The sequence below is a fragment of the Nerophis ophidion genome, linkage group LG22 (genome assembly GCF_033978795.1).
Source record: "Nerophis ophidion isolate RoL-2023_Sa linkage group LG22, RoL_Noph_v1.0, whole genome shotgun sequence".
NCBI classification, from domain to species: domain Eukaryota; kingdom Metazoa; phylum Chordata; class Actinopteri; order Syngnathiformes; family Syngnathidae; genus Nerophis; species Nerophis ophidion.
This window is the reverse complement of record NC_084632.1, coordinates 15,733,186-15,753,698: the sequence shown is the minus strand read 5'-3', so window position 1 is coordinate 15,753,698 and position 20,513 is coordinate 15,733,186. Positions and strand designations below refer to the sequence as shown.

At 40.8% G+C, this 20,513-nt stretch overlaps 1 protein-coding gene across 2 annotated transcripts in view; it reads right to left on the bottom strand.

The window, feature by feature from the left end:
- Positions 1-20,513, bottom strand: part of camsap2a (calmodulin regulated spectrin-associated protein family, member 2a) — a 123,558-nt gene that overhangs the window by 59,130 nt on the left and 43,915 nt on the right. For both annotated transcript variants that reach the window (XM_061883323.1, XM_061883324.1), the window contains exons 3-4: positions 12,380-12,541; positions 9,350-9,436 (exon numbers count right to left, since the gene is read on the bottom strand). In XM_061883323.1, coding sequence (XP_061739307.1) covers positions 9,350-9,436; positions 12,380-12,541 — 249 coding nt within the window. The remainder of the gene's footprint in view (positions 1-9,349; positions 9,437-12,379; positions 12,542-20,513) is intronic.

Here is a 20,513-nt window from a genome sequence, read left to right as displayed (position 1 = left end):
CACTTACAGATATAGCGACAAACTGTATTTAGTGACAGTGGTTTTCTGAAGTGTTCCTGGCCCATGTGGTGATATCCTTTAGAGATTGATGTCGGTTTTTGATACAGTGCCGTCTGAGGGATCGAAGGTCACGGTCATTCATTGTTAGTTTCCAGCCATGCCGCTTACATGAAGTGATTTCTCCAGATTCTCCGAATCTTTTGTTGATATTATGGAGTGTAGATGTTGAAATCCCTAAATTTCTTGCAATGGCACTTTGAGAAACGTTGTTCTTAAACTGTTTGACTATTTGCTAACGTAGTTGTGGACAAAAGAGGTGTACCTCGCCCCATTCTTTCTTGTGGAAGACTGAGCATTTTTTGGAAGCGATTTTTATACCCAATCATGGAACCCACATGTTCCCAATTATCCTGCACACCTGTGGGAAGTTCCAAATAAGTGTTTGATGAGCATTCCTCAACTTTATCAGTATTTATTGCCACCTTTCCCAACATCTTTGTCACGTGTTGCTGGCATCAAATTCTAAAGTTAATGATTATTTGCCAAAAAAAAATGTTTATAAGTTTGAACATCAAATATGTTGTCTTTGTAGCATATTCAACTGAATATGGGTTGAAAATGATTTGCAAATCATTGTATTCCGTTTATATTTACATCTAACACAATTTCCCAACTCATATGGAAACAGGGTTTGTGTATATGTATATATATATATATATATGTATATATATATATATATATATATATATATATATATATATATATGTAGGTGTGGGAAAAAAATCACAAGACTACTTCATCTCTACAGATCTGTTTCATGAGGGGTTCCCTCAATCATCAGGAGATGAAATCTCATATTGCGCTCTACCACGGTATCGAGCACTATTCTCTGGATAATCCAATCAAGACATATATATATATATATATATATATATGTGTGTGTGTGTCTGCGTATTGTACATACATACGTACATACGTTTATACATCCAGCGGCTATAAAATTATAGTTAAATAAAAGATGTGTCCAATGTCTTTATTTATGATCCAAATATGTTGTCACGGACAGAATATTTTTGTCCCTCATCTGTCTTTTCAGTGAGACCGCCCCCTTTCTCACAGCCATTTGTACTTGACAGTGCCAGTTTGCACAAACATTCTCAACGTGCTAAATGTTCAGTCTTAATGAAATAAATATGGAGTGCTATATGATTATATTTGCTTCTTCTTACAGTATTGTGTGTTCTGAGAATGAGCATATGTTCTACATATACTGTACATGAAGACAGACACACGACCTGGATTGCGATTTCTACTTTGTTCATTAAGGAGACACAATACTCTGCTTACGGGCTTAGTGGGTCAGCTTTAAGTTTGCACGTGTTTGAATACACGCAGACCTTTAGACGATGGATCAGGCCTTAAGTCTTATATACTCCATATTGTGTTGCTGCTATTGGAACTTTCATTTTCTTCAGGGCACACACCTGTGGGATCAACTAATCTAATCTAGAAATGATAATGTACTGTAATATCTCAACAAGACTGATAGATTGATTACTTAAGAGTACATACATACAATACAGCAGATGCTTTGCACGAAGGATCAATACGTAGAATACAAATAATACTTACGAGCGGATAAACTCTGCCTTTTATTTGGTGTCGTCCACCCAGCAGCTAAAACGGTTTTGACCTTGTAAAGTCAGTGTTCTTTGTAGTCTGCAGGGTCCAAATCGGACATGTGGTAGGTAGGAGGGGTGCCTTTGAGAGGAGGCAGAGCGTGACGGGATGGAGGGTGGAAGAGGCTTCGGGTTATTTCTGAGGCTGCCATGATTTTTTAGTACAGTTTAAAAATACATGAAAATGAAGAATGATGTTAGGCTTAAGGGGTTTGAATCAGAATTATAGTATATTTGCTCAGGATATGAGTATGGGGGTTGGAGACCATTTTGTAAGAGTGCAAATACATTGTTACCTTTAAATTTTAAGATTCCCAGACTTTTAAAATCGCACAAAAATTATCTTATCTAAAATGCTTATTTATTTTTTGTCCTGTCCAGTTTCTTAGAGAAATCATATTGTTGATGTAGATGCCTATATCGGCTGTACAAATCGACCTTACAAGAGAGAAGTGTGGGATACATCTCTTGTTGCCTTATTTGTATTTGTAATAAGGCAATAAAAAACTTGTTTCTAATGAGACAAGACTTTCATCTCAGTGGGCATCAAAAGGAGCAACTCTGTTTTACGGTTTATTTGTGCTGCCACAACAGAACAGAACTGCAGATAAAAAAAAAGGTCATGATGATAACAATAGAGCAGTTCAATGGCAGTAAAAGGCAAGAACAGATTCATTCAACCTCCATAATTTTCAATGAAAAAGATGTTTAAATAGCTGAAAAAATCAGATTTTTTTTTGTTCAAACTCAGCATTTCACTTGAATTATTTAAAAGGGAACTTGTGTTGATTTTAATCTACATTTAAAACACTCCCGCGTGGTTTAGAAAATATGTATCGCATATGCTTTGGTGTAAAATGTGCATACATTTTGCTTGACTGTGACATTTATAACTTTCTTTCTGCGAATGTCTGCGAGATGTTCGTTTTTGGAAGCGTTCTAAGATTGCAAATGAAACCCCGCCCTAACCTTTACAAAAGTATCAGAATGTATCTTTTGAAAATGTACACTGTTGAAAAATATATCTTGAAGATGACCATCACCACAACTTTTTCCCAAACACGGTGAAAAATATACACTTCATAAACATTATATAGATTCAAAGGGGGTCACAACATTAGGTACGCCTGCACACTCACCGATCGATTCATAAATAAAAGCTACTGTTAGCAGCATTTAAAGGGGAACATTATCACCAAACCTATGCAAGCGTCAATATATACCTTGATGTTGCAGAAAAAAGACCAGGTATTTTTTTAACCGATTTCCGAACTCTAAATGGGTGAATTTTGGCAAATTAAACGCCTTTCTGTTTATCGGTCTTTTAGCGATGACGTCAGAACGTGACGTCACCGAGGTAACACACCCACCATTTTCATTTTCACATTACAAACACCGGGTCTCAGCTCTGTTATTTTCCGTTTTTTCGACTATTTTTTGGAACCTTGGAGACATCATGCCTCGTCGGTGTGTTGTCGGAGGGTGTAACAACACTAATAGGGAGGGATTCAAGTTGCACCACTGGCAAGAAATCTGCCGCCAGACCCCCATTGCATGTGCCAGAGTGTCTGCACATTTTACCGGCGATGCTAAGACAGACATGGCACAGAGATGTCTGGATAACCTGCAGATGCATTTGCAACAATTAAGTCAACGAAATCACAAAGGTGAGTTTCGTTGATGTTGTTGACTTCTGTACTAATCAGACATATTTGGTCACGGCATGACTGCCAGCTAATCGATGCTAACATGCTACGCTAATCGATGCTAACATCTAGCTGTATGTACATTTGAAACTAGATACCCACATTTAATGTGAAACAAACACTTACCAATCGACGGATTTAAGTTGCTCCAGTGTCACAAGATGCGAAAGTCCTGATCGTTTGGTCTGCACATTTTACCGGCGATGCTAATAGGGCAGCCATGCTATGGGCCACTTCATTAGGTACACCAATGCTATGGCCGAATAGCGTCAATAGCTATTCGCTCAATAGCTTCAATTTCTTCTTCAATTTCGTTTTCGCTATCTGCCTCCATACTCCGACCATCTGTTTCAATACATGCGTAATCTGTTGAATCGCTTAAGCCGCTGAAATCCGAGTCTGAATCCGGGTTAATGTCGCTATATCTTGCTGTGGTAGCCGCCATGTTGTTTGTATTGGCAGCCCTGTATGACGTCACAGGGAAATGGACAGTCGCATCGCAAATAGCGAAAATCAAGAACTTTAAAGCTTTTTTTAGGGATATTCCGGGAGGTGTAAAATTTTGAAAAAAACTTCGAAAAATAAAACAAGCCACTGGGAACTGATTTTTATTGTTTTTAACCCTTTTGAAATTGTGATAATGTTCCCTGTAAGTCACACATGTTAGTATGGACATGCCAAAATTAGATGAAAAAAATACATTATTGTACTTTTTCTTATGATTCATGAAACTCAACTTGCCTTATAAAAAGCTCATCTCCCTAAGAATGAGAGCTTTACTTAATGTCCAAATAAGTACATCCACCTCGTTGTGACATCACAAAGTAGCCAGACTGCAAAACACCGCAGGCAGAGGCATCCAAAAGAAAATGCAAGCTCACGTCAAAGTACACGAGCCTTAAGATGTGATACTTTGCATTGTCTATCCTGTATAATACAAATATTCAACATTGTAAAAACAAGTCAGAAAAGACAAAATTAATCAAAGGCCTACTTCAAGATCAATCTGTTTTTCAAAGGCCTATTATCTAAAAGCAAAAAAATTTAAGAATCTGTAAAATACACAGAATATATACACAATTTATCAAATTAATTACGTTTGTAGAAAGGTTTTAAATGATTTGCCAACCAATTAAATTATTAATTGTTGTCCTCTAATACACTAAGAAACCAAAGTCTGATGTTTTCAATGTGGACTTGAGGAGGATAAGGAGGCCTGTGCGAACAACGGTATGGTTTGGAGCTCATTTAAACCTACCTTTTGTCAATGCCTGTTACTGATATATCTTTTACATGTTGGCGCTTGCAATGCTTTCTTTTTTTATATTTTTGTAAAATTTTGTTTAAGTTTAATGTGAAAATAAAGGACAGTGTTGAAAAAATACAAGACATAAATAGGCAATTAAGACTCTAAACAAAGATGCTCAATATATATAGCTTGTGCATTGTTAAGGAAAAGGAAGGAATACAAATAGGGCACCAACGATTAAACAATTAATTTGATTAGAAAAATCTTCAATGTATATTCTATTATTAAATGAGTGTAACTAATACAAATTGATAATAATCCAGACCGCATGAAGTGACCAGAACTTTAAAAATGCAGACATAGGCAGCAGGCAGAAAGATGTCTTTTAAAATCTTATCAATGTACACATGTTGCTCCCAAGCTCTGGAACGACCTACCTCTGAGTGTTAGACAAGCCTCCTCTTTTCCTGTTTTTAAATCTCTCTTAAAAACATACTTTTATTCCTTGGCTTTTAACACTAAGTGATATCCATCCTGCAATGGCGCCCCATTATACACCTGCTCTGAACCTGTTTTTATGTTTTTATGTTTTATTTATTTATTTTTTATCATGTTCTGTTTGTGTTGTGTTGTTAGCTCGGTCTTCGTATTATCATATCGTATTACAGCACTTTGGCTACCCCTGTGGTAAATTTTAAGTGTGCTTTATAAATAAAGTTGATTTGATGTTAAATGATAAATGGGTTGTACTTGTATAGCGCTTTTCTACCTTCAAGGTACTCAAAGCGCTTTGACACTACTTCCACATTTACCCATTCATACACACATTCACACACTGATGGAGGGAGCTGCCATGCAAGGCGCCAACCAGCACCCATCAGGAGCAAGGGTGAAGTGTCTTGCTCAGGACACAACGGACGTGACGAGGTTGGTACTAGGTAGGGATTGAACCAGGGACCCTCGGGTTACGCACGGCCACTCTTCCACTGCGCCACGCCGTCCCTGTTACAATTTCAAAAATTAGGGTGACATTGAAAAGTTGTTCCATGACTATGGAAGTATGGGGTGGTGTCTTAAAATATGTTTAAAGAGATTGATCATAAATTTAACCTTGATTGAAAAGTAATTGAAAGGTAGATAATTGATTAACCATTTGTCTGCTTTTGTGTATTACTGCACCGTGTTTGGGACATTTAGTCGCTTCATGTCTATATTTGTCTGTAGTTAATTGACTCATGCGTGCGTTTTTTGGGTTTTTTTTTAATAGTTTATTAATTTCATTTGATTTTATAAATAATTTGTGGGAGGAAAAAAAACAACATCTGAAGTGTTTAATTGCATTTCTGAACAGTATATGTGAAAAATTCAATAAACAAATGTTTTAAAAAAAAAAAAAGAAATTGCAATTTCTATGTTGATGATGTGCATTCACTGTAGTAAAAAGAATGAAGGTAATTAACGCCAGGCAGAAAAATATTTTATTACTCTAAATATGTTTCCTAAAATACACACCAAGGCTATAAAAGTGTGTTTAATCCGATTACTCGATTAATCAATAGATTACTAGATTACAGAAATAATCAATAGCTGCAGGTCTAAATACAAATGTAAAAAAGGGATAAAAAAATATGTATCATTTGAATAAATAAAAGTGAAGTTGTTAACAAATATAAAATGAATAATACTGCCGGGTCAAACACGCTTCGCGAAATAATTAGCGCATGCTTAGTATTATCGCCGGGTCAAATTCGTGACGTCACGAGTGACACTTCCCCTGTCATCATTTTCAAAATGGAGGAGGTTGATTTCAATACCGGTAATTTGAAATCGCATAAAGGGAAGAAGATTAAGAGCTATTCAGTAGGATTTAAGGTCCAAGCTATTGAATACCGGTATGCTAAAAAAGAACAGTAAACAGCTATGTTTTATTAATATACCTGTGGAGAGGCGGAGCCGGCGGTCCGACAGACAGGCAGGGCACGCTAGAGCCCGGCCCAAGATGGCGGCAAGGAGGCGGCGACGGAGAGCGAGCGGAGAGGAGGAGCGGAGAAGCGACCTGGACTGAGGTTTTATTGAAAAATAAACAAAGTCAAACTGCTCAAGCCATGTCCTTCCTTGGTGGTCCTGGGAACCCGCAAGACGACAGCTTGAGACCGTCACAATACCGTAGCTGAGTGTGTCAAATGAGTCATTAAATGACTCCCGCCTCCTGGTGGTAGAGGGCGCTAGTGATCCTTCTTGCGACTATTCGGCTGCAGAAGAAGTGACAATGAGTGACGTGATATGTGCTGGGACGGATATGACGTGGGGGGTGCACGACGGACCTTTTACGATGTAGCACTCCAATGCTGGCTATATAAACAACTGGGCACAAATAAAGCATGTTCCAGTCCTAAATACCCAGTGTATTATTTATACAATAACACTTCATGGTGGCAGCGGTGGGATAAGGAGATCACCCACGGTGTAGAATGGGAGGAGGAGTTGTCCGAGGCTAATTGTGTCGTCGCCCGCACTTGAGGAGCCGAACTAACTGATAGCAGCGGTCTGATAGCAGTTTTCTAAACTTGACTTTCAATCGAAGCAGGAGGTAATAAAGGAAGATCTCCATCGAGACAGAGAGACGTTTAAAACTGAAGAAAGATAAGGAAGACTTCTATAAACAAGTTATCAATGCTTTTGATCAGAAGGAGTTGGAATGAACTTCATTTATAAGTAAAGGTAAGAGCATAATAACGGTTTTTTTATTATTAAATGTGCTTTTCATGATGGTATTGTTACATCACACTCAAATTTTTACTGCATGCCTTTGGTAAGAGGAGAAGAGGTTTTAAAATAATAAGCGCATGCTTACCTTTACCGCATGCCTTTGGTAAGTGCCGGGTTGAGAGGAGGTTTTAAAATAATAAGCGCATGCTTACCTTTACCGCATGCCTTTGGTAAGCGCCGGGTTGAGAGGAGGTTTTAAAATAATAAGCGCATGCTTACCTTTACCGCATGCCTTTGGTAAGCGCAGGAGTGAGAAGAGGTTTTAAATTAATTAGCACCCCGGCGGCAATTCAAGGAAATACGGTTAAACGTTTTTACGCAGATAACCCATTTTACTCAATGTTTGTAAAGATTTACAAGTAATAAATGAGCATAGCATGCAGAGAATAATAATTCAGTATCACGGCCACTGATTAACTTAGTCCCAAACAGCATTATCATACTTGATTACAATTGTGTAAATGTGTTATTTAATGTCTCGAAGGCTCTCGCAATGCTAATAAAAACATGTGTAGACTGTCGTAAACAGGTTTTTAAGCTATTAAAATATTCGATTTACAATTAATGATACCTACTTTGCGAAAATTAAGCTTCCACAGTCAGGCCAGAGACCAAATAAAAGCAAGGATTTACTGTACATTCTGCTGAGTGACTGCCGATGTTAGTGGTGTCATCGGTACTGCAAATTCATTATGATCCTTCATTCTAATTCACTTTTTGAAGTGGTAAGTACCTACACATTTTACAATTCAAAATGTGTTTTGTGAGAGGTTGATTAACACGGTTTATTTAGAGTGGCCAAAATAGGAATTTTTAGGGCTTTTTTTTTATGGGTGCATTCATTAATTGCAGTATTATGGCAAATGTTTGTTGGTTGAATTAGTAGTAAACAGTCTCTAAACGCAAATCTTCACAACGCTGAAATGGACGTTTTAGCTTGGTGTGCAAGCTGTAGAGTACGCTTTAAAGAAGTCATGATGAAATAATGTGAGGTCAGTAGATGCATGCTGTGCTGCCTCTGCACACTGACTCGTCACATCAGCATCAAACAGTCTGCAGCGACAAGACACACACACTTGTACACACCACCACTGCAGTGGTGAGATAATATCTAGCCATTAGGGGTAAGTTTTCATTATAGTGTATAGTGATTAAATTGAGCAATTGATAAGAATAAATACGCTGCTTCCGTCATCATTTAGTGTTTTTGGGACCTGACCAGGATAAATAATCCGAGCAAATGTGTTAAGTAAAATGTTATCAATGAGCTCGACAGAAGAGGCTACTATTGTCCGAAAACAGGAAAGCTATTGGATTTCCTGGTATGTCGTTCTGCACCATATTTTCCAATATTAAAATGTCACTGAGTATATTGCTGTATTTTCCCCGAGGGTAATCTAAACTTACTAAACCTTGAAGCAACACAAGGTATTCTGTTCAGTAAAATGAGATAGGAGAAAAGGGGTTTTATCATATGGTAATTTGCAGCATCCAAACAAATAATTGGGTGGTTCAATGAGCAATTAATTGCAAACAAAATGCTACACACACACACACACACACACACTAAACACAGACAACTGTGACACTTTTTCCTGATGGCATTACTAATGGCTGTTGATATCACAGTTATATAACATTGGGACATTTAGTGACCTCACAGAAAGCAACTATTGGCCAAATTAGACTGGAGAGCGCAGATTTTCTGGTTAAAGCACAGATTTAGTGAGGGATTCTTGCAAAGATTAGGTCCAAACTTGTTGTCATTCCTTCGATGAAGACTGGATTTTAATGGCTTAAGTTCCGTCGAGGAAGCCGCTCCCAGATAGCCGAATGACACAGATGTCAAGGACTTAAATTCATAAAGTGGATTTTGCTTAGCTTGTCTGAAGCTGTCAGTCAAATGAAATCTGCATGTTTTTGCTGAGAAAGGAGTTAGGACTTACCCGAGGACTTTCTGCAGTGTCTGCACTCTGTGTCTCCTTTTTTTTCTTTTCCTCCTCAGCAACAATGTCTTTCAGATGCTCGCTTATCTAAAGGGGGAAAACCAACAGGATTAATTTACATCGGGATGCACAGTAACTAATAGTAATCACTTTATAATCTGTATTAAGGGGAACTGCACGACGTATGGATTTCTTTTAATGCATTCAAGCTAAATGTATATGAAAGTCTGCTTACAGCGGCATCGGGAGCTACTCTATGCCGCCCATAAAATCAAATAAACAACCATCCAAAAAGCGCCAACAATACTCTACTTACAAACACCAGGTATTAGGAATATTATCATAAGCGCTTATGCAGAAAAACTGTTTATAGTGCATGTGATCACGAGCTTGTGTACAATTTTGACATGATCGACTGGCAAGGTGTTTCCTCGCTTCCTTGCACCCTGGAAGTTTATTGGAAATCATAAATCATGCCTCTCACCTGGACAGAAGAAGTCTGAGGAGGTGTTCCGACAAGTTGATACACTTTGACAGCCATATTAGACCCGAAACTACCACACTACTGAAGAATTCTACAGTCTAAAGCAGCACATTTGTCAACATAAACAAGTATAAAATATATATTTGCATTTTACTTACAGACACAAAGTATCCAAAGCGGAATCATATTAGAAAGAATTCAGTAACAAATGTGTCTGCATCAATCAACTTAAAGGGCGATGCGCTTAATTCAAATAATTATTGTGACCACTAGGTGTCGCCATAAAATCAATTACCGCCTCACTTCAAAAGTATACATTTGTCATAAGATTTGTGTTTTTCATACCTATCATTGTTGTCTGAGTGATTTGACTTGAAGCATTTTCAACATTGCACACTACAAAATAATAAAAGCATGTATTATTATTCGTTCTGATATCGTACCGCTGGTCCCTTACGGGGTGCTGGAGCCTATCTCAGCAGCACACGGGCGGAAGGCGGCGTACACCCTGGACAAGTCGCCAACATATCAGAAGTCAAAAAGTTATATCAGGAGACCCTTAGAAAATATATCCTCTTTAGAACAGGCGTCCACTGTAGTGGACATTTGTGATTTGCATTACCAGGCAATTTTTTCTAAAATGTTTAATGCTGACAAAAGAAACAGACCAAAAACAAACGTCGGTCTGCAGCTATCGATTATTTTAATAATACAGTAATCTATGGATTAATATGTTCAATTAATAGAGTAATCAGATAAAACACAGTTTATATCTTCAATGTGTATTATAGGGAAAATAGTTGGATTTTTTTCTGCTTGCCACGAACTTCATATTTTTTTTCCTATTAAAATGCAACACTTCAACATTGAAATGGCACTTTTAAAATGTTGTGCATTAATAAACAAAATTAGAATTGCAGCATCCACACACACAAAACAGCTGTCATGTGCGTGCTCTTGCACGGCCGTTGCAGAAACTATGTTAGCATATTTCAAGAGGGGAACTGCACTTTTTTTGGAGCTCACACTCATTTTGAAAGACACGACGAAGGATGTATTTTTTTTAATGCACTCTAACTAGGTAATAAACGGAGCCAATGGGAATAGCTGCTTCCTCGTTTCTTTGCTCGTCAAACTGTCGCAAATCATGCCTTTCACCTGGACAATGGAAGGACGAGGACGTATTCCGACATGTTGATACACTTTGACACCCAATTTAGACCCAGAATGGCGAAAACGACACGAAAACAAGCTTGGTTCCATCCCCCTTTTCTTAGCGACCCTTCTCTTACCCTACAGCAGACCCTGTACAGTAAGTGATGTTTTATTATGTTTGTTTGCTCTCATAAAGTCTGCAGTGAGTAATAATCAGGGATGTAGTTAAAAAAAAAGCAAACGTGATGCGTTTCTGAAATTAATGTATTCTTAAAATTATCAATATACATAAATATTAAATGCTATGATATTTGTGCATGTTACCACATTACATGTACTTACATCATGTATATAAAACCTCAATGGAGGTATTTGGATGTTTTTTTAAGGGCTTTATAGGCAGAATAGAGGGGGTCCCATAAACTCCATTGTAAGCGGACCTTTAATTGCATTTATTTGATATAGAATGCATTTAAAATATACATCTGTTGTCATGTCTTTCATAATAATTGTGAACGATGAACAAAATTCCAAACAAAAGTCCAGTTCACCTCCAAAATTCAGAGCACTCCATGTAGTAAGGACTTTATTCATTTTTATTACGTACACAAATTAAACGATTAATCAAAGCAATCAAATACAAACCAACCCTTTTTTCTACTCAAATTAATCTATCAAATTGATTAATCATTGCAGCCCTAAACAAATGTCCACTGCAGAGGATACACACATTAGCCCAATTACTAGACACAAACAATAATCCATTGCTAAGAAAAACTGTAAATTGGGTTCAAATAACCTTGAAAAGCAATTGCTCAGTACCTCAATAACTGAAAGAGGGGACTTTATTCATATTGTGAGCATGTAGCAAAAAAAACAACAACAAAGCCAGGGAGATTGGCTACTAGACGGCAGACCAAAATATGAGGATTTGAAAGCTTACATCAATCATTACGCACAGTGAGTTTCTTTTGAATTAATTTGAACTAATCAGCGTAAATCCTGAATTTGGAGAGGGAAACGTGTATATCGATCAAGTTTAATCAGCTGTTAATCTGGTGAGTTTTAGACTCTGCCTCGGCACTCCAGCAGAGAGCCATATGTCTGAGCAGTGGGAATCTGCTTCTGTGTGTGTGTGTGTGTGTGTGTGTGTGTGTGTGTGTGTGTGTGTGTGTGTGTGTGTGTGTGTGTGTGTGTGTGTGTGTGTGTGTGTGTGTGTGCGTTTGGCTTACAAGGCAAGTAGCACAAGCAGGCAAATGTAAATATACAGTGGTGGGGCTGAGCTTAAACTTGAATTTGTGGCCAAGTAATAAGCAGCTTCAACTAACTGATGTGCTGTGGTGATTACTGCATTGGCAAAAACATAAGGCCACAACAAAACTGCCACCAACCTTGTTCACCCAGGTGGTGGCCGTATCCTCCGTATCGTATGGCATTTCCTCCTCAGAGTTGCAGGATGAATACTGATGAAGGCTGGCCATCACCTTTTCCAGACCCATAGTGTCGACTGTGTACGCCATCAGCAGAGAGTCGATCAAAGCCAGATGAGCACTCTGCAAAAAGAACGAGGAAGATGGATTGGAAGATGACATTGTATTCGTTGTAGCATCACACTTAGCTGCGATGTATCATTTGTATATCAAGAGATTATAAAGATGCTTACAATGAAATCTGAAATAATATAACATTTTTATCCATCCATCCATCCATCCATCTTCTTCCGCTTATCAAAAGTCGGGTTGCGGGGGCAGCAGCCTAAGCAGGGAAGCCCAGACTTCCCTACCACTTAGTCCAGCTCTGCCCGGGGGTTCCCGAGGCGTTCCCAGGCCAGCCGGGAGACATAGTCTTCCCAACGTGTCCTGGGTCTTCCCCGTGGCTTCCTACCAGTTGGACGTGCCCTAAACACCTCCATAGGGAGGCGTTCGGGTGGCACCCTGACCAGATGCACGAGCCACCTCATCCGGCTCCTCTCGACGTGGAGGAGCAGCGGCTTTACTTTGAACTCCTCTCGGATGGCAGGGCTTCTCACCCTATCTCTAAGGGAGAGCCCCGCCACCCTTCGGAGGAAACTAATTTCGGCCGCTTGTACCCGTGATCTTATCCTTTCGGTCATGACCCAAAGCTCATGACCATATGTGAGGATGGGAACGTAGATCGACCGGTAAATTGAGAGCTTTGCCTTCCGGCTCAGCTCCTTTTTCACCACAACAGATCGGTACAATGTCCGCATTACTGAAGACGCCGCACCGATCGGCCTGTCGATCTCACGATTCACTCTTTCCCCACTCGTGAACAAAACTCCTACATACTTGAACTCCTCCACTTGGGGCAGGGTCTCCTCCCCAACCCGGAGATGGCACTCCGCCCTTTTCCGGGCGAGAACCATGGACTCGGACTTGGAGTTGCTGATTCTCATTCCGGTCGCTTGACACTCGGCTGCGAACCGATCCAGTGAGAGCTGAAGATCCTGGCCAGATGAAGCCATCAAGACCACATCATCTGCAAAGAGCAGAGACCTGATCCAGCGGCCACCAAACCGGAACCCCTCAACGCCTTGACTGCGCCTAGAAATTCTGTCCATAAAAGTTATGAACAGAATCGGTGACAAAGGGCAGCCTAGGCGGAGCCCAACCCTCACTGGAAATGTGTCCGACTTACTGCCGGCAATTCGGACCAAGCTCTGACACTGATCGTACAGGGAGCTGACAGCCACAATAAGACAGTCCGATACCCCATACTTTCTGAGCACTCCCCACAGGACTTCCCGAGGGACACAGTCGAATGCCTTCTCCAAGTCCACAAAGCACATGTAGACTGGTTGGGCAAACTCCCATGCACCCTCAGGAACCCTGCCAAGAGTATAGAGCTGGTCCACAGTTCCACGACCAGGACGAAAACCACACTGTTCCTCCTGAATCCGAGGTTCGACTATCCGGCGTAGCCTCCTCTCCAGTACACCTGAATAAACCTTACCGGGAAGGCTGAGGAGTGTGATCCCACGATAGTTGGAACACACCCTCCGGTCCCCATTCTTAAAGAGAGGGACCACCACCCCGGTCTGCCAATCCAGAGTTACCGCCCCCGATGTCCACGCGATGCTGCAGAATCTTGTCAACCAAGACAGCCCCAAAGCATCCAGAGCCTTAAGGAACTCTGGGCGGATCTCATCCACCCCCGGGGCCTTGCCGCTGAGGAGCTTTTTAACTACCTCAGCAACCTCAGCCCCAGAAATAGGAGAGCCCACCACAGACTCCCCAGGCACCGCTTCCTCATAGGAAGACGGGTTGGTGGGATTAAGGAGGTCTTCGAAGTATTCCTTCCACCAATCCACAACATCCGCAGTTGAGGTCAGCAGAGCACCATTCGCACTATACACGGTGTTGACAGTGCGCTGCTTCCCCTTCCTGATGCGGCGGATGGTGGTCCAGAATCGCTTCGAAGCCGTCCAGAAGTCTGCACACCGCTTGGCCCGCCAGTACCTGTCCACTTCCTCCGGAGTCCTATGAGCCAAAAGAACCCGATAGGACTCCTTCTTCAGCTTGACGGTATCCCTCACTCCTGGTGTCCACCAACGGGTTCTGGGATTACCGCCACGACAGGCACCAACAACCTTGCGGCCACAGCTCCACTCAGCCACCTCGTTAATAGAGGTGCGGAACATGGTCCACTCGGACTCAATGTCCAGCACCTCCCTCGTGACATGTTCAAAGTTCTTCCGGAGGTGGGAATTGAAACTCTCTCTGACAGGAGACTCTGCCAGACGTTCCCAGCAGACCCTCACAATGCGCTTGGGCCTGCCAGGTCTGTCCGGCATCCTCCCCCACCATCGCAGCCAACTCACAACCAGGTGGTGATTGGTAGAAACCTTCGCCCCTTTCTTTACCCGGGTGTCCAAAACATGAGGCCGCAAATCCGATGACACAACTACAAAGTCGATCATGGAAGTATAACATTTTTATCAGAACGCAAACATTTTACCCTTGTAAGAACCAGGATCCTTTGAAGTGGACATTTGAGTTTTTGCATTTGCTTTTGGTCTATTTCTGTTTTCTATTTCCACTGCACAGGATGATAGTTCTCAGAAAGATATATTCTGTATTGTGCAGTCTCTGCACCTAAAGGCAATTTGGCATTAGACATAGAAAATACACTGGCACACTTTTGACATTACACATTGGAGCCAAGATTTACTAAAGGCCTGTGCAAATTTGCAAAGCTGATCTACTAAGCTTGTGCGCAGAGGATTGCGGTTCTTAGATCAGTGGTCCCCAACCACCGGTCCGGGGAACGGTACCGGTCCGTGGCGCATTTGCTACCGGCCTGCACAGAAATAATAAATAATTTATAAACGACCACATTTTCTCTAATTTAACACACCAACAAGCGTGTTCACAGATGTAAAATAGAACTCCTGCTAGGAAGTCAGTGTTTGCTATATTTTTTATATCTTTGTTACGTAGGACAATGCACATTGATGAACATATAAAAATGTAAATGTGCCACATTGTGTCTTGTTTGTTTTTCTGTCTGGTGAGTTACGTGTTTTATTTTGAAAAGCTACCCTCTTGTTTCAGATTACGGGCCCTTTCTCCTGTGTCACCAGTCTGACGGCATCCCTGATTGTTTCCACCTGTTTCCCATCATTCCCACATACTATTTAAGCTCACGCCTCCGTTTGTCCTTTGCCAGATTATCTCGTTTATCGTGCCTTTCTAGCATCCATGTCCATGTCCTTGAAACCCTCCTTGCCTTGCTCCTGTTTTCCTGGTTCTTTTTTATCAAAGCAGTTTTTTGCTGTAATTTTGAGTTTACTTTTTCCTCCTTCAAGCACCCTTTGTTATCCTTCGTCAAGCTAAGTGGTGAGTTTTTGTTTTTGCAAATTTCGTTTGATTGCCTCATTGATTGAGTGATTTTTTTATTTATTCATAGTTAGTGTTTATATATAGGTCATTTGAGTTTTTCCTCCTGTTGGAGCGCTTTTGGTTAACTCTTATTGTTATTCTATTTGTATTATTTTTTTTCTTAGATTAGTATTCCTCCTTATTTTTTGGAGTGATTTTGAGTTACTTGTTTATCCTCGGAATTATTTTCCCCGCGTTGTTTGTATTCTTGTGAAATAGTTTTTGCACCGGAGGTAAAAAGTTACTTCAAAATAAAAGCTGTATTTTTGGAACTTCCTCTCTGCATCTGGGTCCTCTCATTATTCCAAGTCGTAACATTACGATCTGGCCAGTATAGACCCAGCAGAGACAGGACAGTTTTCCGCCGCTATCCAAAATCAAAAAACCTGCCTCTCTCGCCAAGAGGAATTCCAGACGGCCATGGCCGAGCATATGGCCCGCTTAACCCTTCAACTGCAGGAGATGACGCTGCGACTTCCACAACAAACCGCGCCGGCTCCCGTACTTGTCCAACCACCGTCTACGTCATTCGCTGGAGCCGGAAGTAAACAGGCACCACCAACATCCTATTCAGGTGAAACGGGAATATGTAAAGCATTCATCATAGACTGTTCTATTCACTTTGAATTTAATCCTCACGCTTTTCCCACGGAGCGAGCCAAGATCGCCTTCATGATCTCCCACTTGACGGGAAGAGCCAAAGCTTGGGCTTCCACCAACTGGGGCTGAAGCTCAGTTGTTTCAACCTCTCTCACAGAGTTCCAGAAAGCACTACGTATGACAATGATCCTCAACAGGCGGACCGCGGTCCATGTCCGGACCCAGCGACGTGTCCGTCTGGAACCAGCACGAATTATAGTAAAAAAAAAAAAAAAAAAAAAAAAAAACTTTTTTTTCTTTGTGGTTTTTTTTCGGGGGGGGGTTTTAATCAATACAACAAAACAATACATAACAATGCAATCAAATTACAAAACCAAACCCGACCCATATATATATATGTATATATATATTTATAATTATTCTAAAAAAATATAATAATTGTATTTATCTTTGAGTTATTGTTAGCGCAAGTCAACGTTCTTTGTTGTTTTTAGTCAAATATCTCCACATTTTGCCTAAACTTCTTCGTGTCTCACTCACTCCGTCTCTCTCTCTCTCTCTGAGAGAGAAAGAGAGAGAAACAGAGTGAGAGCGAGAGAACGCCACTCCGATTGGCTGATTCCGGGGTATGGGTTGTCATCTCTATCACAATGACGCGCTGATAGGCTGTTACAACCTGGGTCATACAGAGCTCATGCCACAGGCAGAGTGCATAGAACCTTTCGCACCTGCCCAAAAGAACTGAGCCCAGGTCAGATGTGCACCTGCCCACAATAACTGATCCCAAGTCAGATGGGCACCTACCCACAAGAACTGATTCCAGATCAGATGTGCACCTGCCCATAATAACTGATCCCAGGTCAGATGTGGACATGGGCCACAAGAACTGATCCCAGGTCAGATGTGCACCTGCCCATAATAAGGTCAGATGTGGACATGGGCCACAAGAACTGATCCCAGGTCATATGTGGACATGGGCCACAAGACTTGATCCCAGGTCAGATGTGCACCTGCCCATAATAAGGTCAGATGTGGACATGGGCCACAAGAACTGATCCCAGGTCAGATGTGCACCTGCCCACAAGAACTGATCCCAGGTCAGATGTGCACCTGCCCATAATAACTGATCCTAGGTCAGATGTGGACATGGGCCACAATAACTGTACCTGCCCACAAGAACTGATCACAGGTCAGATGTGGACATGGAACATAATGACTGATCCCAGGTCAGATGTGCACCTGCCCATAATAACTGATCCAAGGTCAGATGTGGACATGGGCCATAATAACTGATCCCAGGTCAAATGTGCACCTGCCCATAATAACTGATGCCAGGTCAGATGTGGACATGGGCCACAAGAACTGATCCCAGGTCAGATATGCACCTGCCTATAATAACTGATCCCAGGTCAGATGTGGACATGGGCCACAAGAACTGCACCTGCCCACAAGAACTGATCCCAGGTCAGATGTGCACCTGCCCATAATAACTGATCCCAGGTCAGATGTGGACATGGGCCAAAAGAACTGCACCTGCCCATAATAACTGATTCCAGGTCAGATGTGGACATGGGCAATAACTGATCCCAGGTCAGATGTGGACATGGGCATAATAACTGATCCTAGGTCAGATGTGCACCTACCCATATTAACTGATCCCAGGACAGATGTGGACATGGCCAGAAGAACTGATTGATCCTAGGTTAGATGTGGACATGGCCACAATAACTGATCCCAGGTCAGATGTGGACATGGGCCACAAGAACTGATCCCAGGTCAGATGTGGACATGGGCCATAAAAACTGATCCCAGGTCAGATGTGCACCTGCCCAAATAACTGATCCCAGGTCAGATGTGGACATGAGCCACAAGAACTGCAACTGCCCATAATAACTGATCCCAGGTCAGATGTGGACATGGGCCATAATAACTGATCCCAGGTCAGATGTGCACCTGCCCATAATAACTGATCCCAGATCAGATGTGGACATGTCCATAATAACTGATCCCAGGTCAGATGTGCACCTGCCCATAATAACTGATCCCAGGTCAGATGTGGACATGGGCCATAATAACTGATCCCAGGTCAGATGTGCACCTGCCCATTAAAACAAAGTCAAAGAGTGTACAAATATAATTCAGTTTAAGAGGCTATTCAAAAAACTACAAGTGTTTACAAAGAACAAGAAATAATATTGATTTGATAAACATCTCTATCTTTATTTAAATTAGTTATTAATCTCATATGTGAATTATGGTACCTCGAATGCATTGATTTAAACAGTTACAATTTGAGAATTAGGAATGAGTACATGTCTTGAAAATTGTTGTGAAGTTGAAAGGGGTAGGATTAAACAAGCTTTGCTTCTTCCAACTCTTTTTCGGACATGTTGTAATGAGAAACAGAAATGTGTAACATGTGATGTAATATTATGAGGGGCCGTTAAGGAAATTATTCAGAATTACCTCTTACGCATTTCAGTAGTGTATGTAAGAGCATTTCAGTGGTGTATGTAACAGCATTTCAGTAGTGTATGTAAGAGGTAATTCTGAATAATGTCCCTAGCGGCCCCTCATATAATATGCTGACATCGTATAAATGTTTGAAATAAACAGAAACAGAACATAAACAGAAACTTCTTAATATATTCATTTTCGTGCATCCGGATGATACCAATCGCACCATCACAACACCCCAGCACATTACAGAGCACACTTTTAGCTTGCTAAAAGAAAGTTCTGCTGTCTAGATCGCGCTTTAGTATAGGTTCATAATATATTTGTGTGATGCATGTCAACAACATGGCAAAACGCCGCAGACTGGACCATATGATGCCATAATTGTGGAGGGAAATGACAGCAAGGACTGCCAAAAACTAATTTAGCACCACTTTTGCACTTGTTATCAGTTGTACTAGATCTCCCACAACTTGCCCATTAAAAGTACACAAATTATATAGTTTCCAAACACTATTTAGCTCTTCTTACTTGGATTCAGTAGATCAAGCCCTGTGTTTTTTATTTATTTAATTTTTTTTAAGCAAGCTTTGCCTTAAAAAAACAAACGTTTATCAAATTAAATATTTACTTGTTTTGCTTGTTCAATGCTTCACCTGTTTGTTGGCATAAATGCCATTGATGGTGCTATTATGAATACATTGAAATGTCACTTTGTGACACAGGCCCAATAGCTCCGGTGTCATTTCGTTAAAATTCAGCAATAATAAACGAATAACTGTAGGGTGCCATACAGTTGCGCAAAATGTAAAAATATGTTTTTACTGTGCTTTTTTTTAATGTTGTTGAATGCATGCCGAAAATAATGCTAAATTTGGACCATGTGGCAGCCCAGCAGAAAACCAAACCCATTTAATTACAGACTGCCAAGATGATTCCCTTTAGCCTTTATTGAGTCTGTCCAAACACTTAGAAAATTCCCAGCTGAGAGGCACTAACAATCCAATACACGCAAACAAACCATGTTATCAGTTACAGCTACAGCTCTTCCGGCTGCAGCCACAACAAATGATCAGCTTTCGGCACAACCAATCAGAACGCGGTTCTATTCCTCAGAGACCTTTCCCTTTCCCTATCTCGTATCCTCAAAGGAGCGGTCGTTTGATACTGATTCAAACTTGAGGACAATAAATGTAGACAAGGAGAATGAATCTTGTTTACTAGACCACAGACCTGCAGCCCTTCATTATAGTATATATTTTCAGAGTCACAAGGGCGTTGTGTAGGAGCAAAAGGTCATGTAGTAGCAAAAGCTGAATAATATATTCATCAGCCACATTAATGGGTGCATCTGCACAATAAAATAAAATACAAAAAAAGAGCTGCATTGACTAAGTCAACCACGCATCAATGTAAAAATATTCATTGTAGAAATGCACAGTATTTCACTGTGAGGTGGTGGAAAAAACATATTAGAAACACTTCTCAGTAATATGCAGTGTAGATTTTCAATAACGTAAACTATAACCACAATAGCAATGCTGTCAACATCAATACACATCAGTAT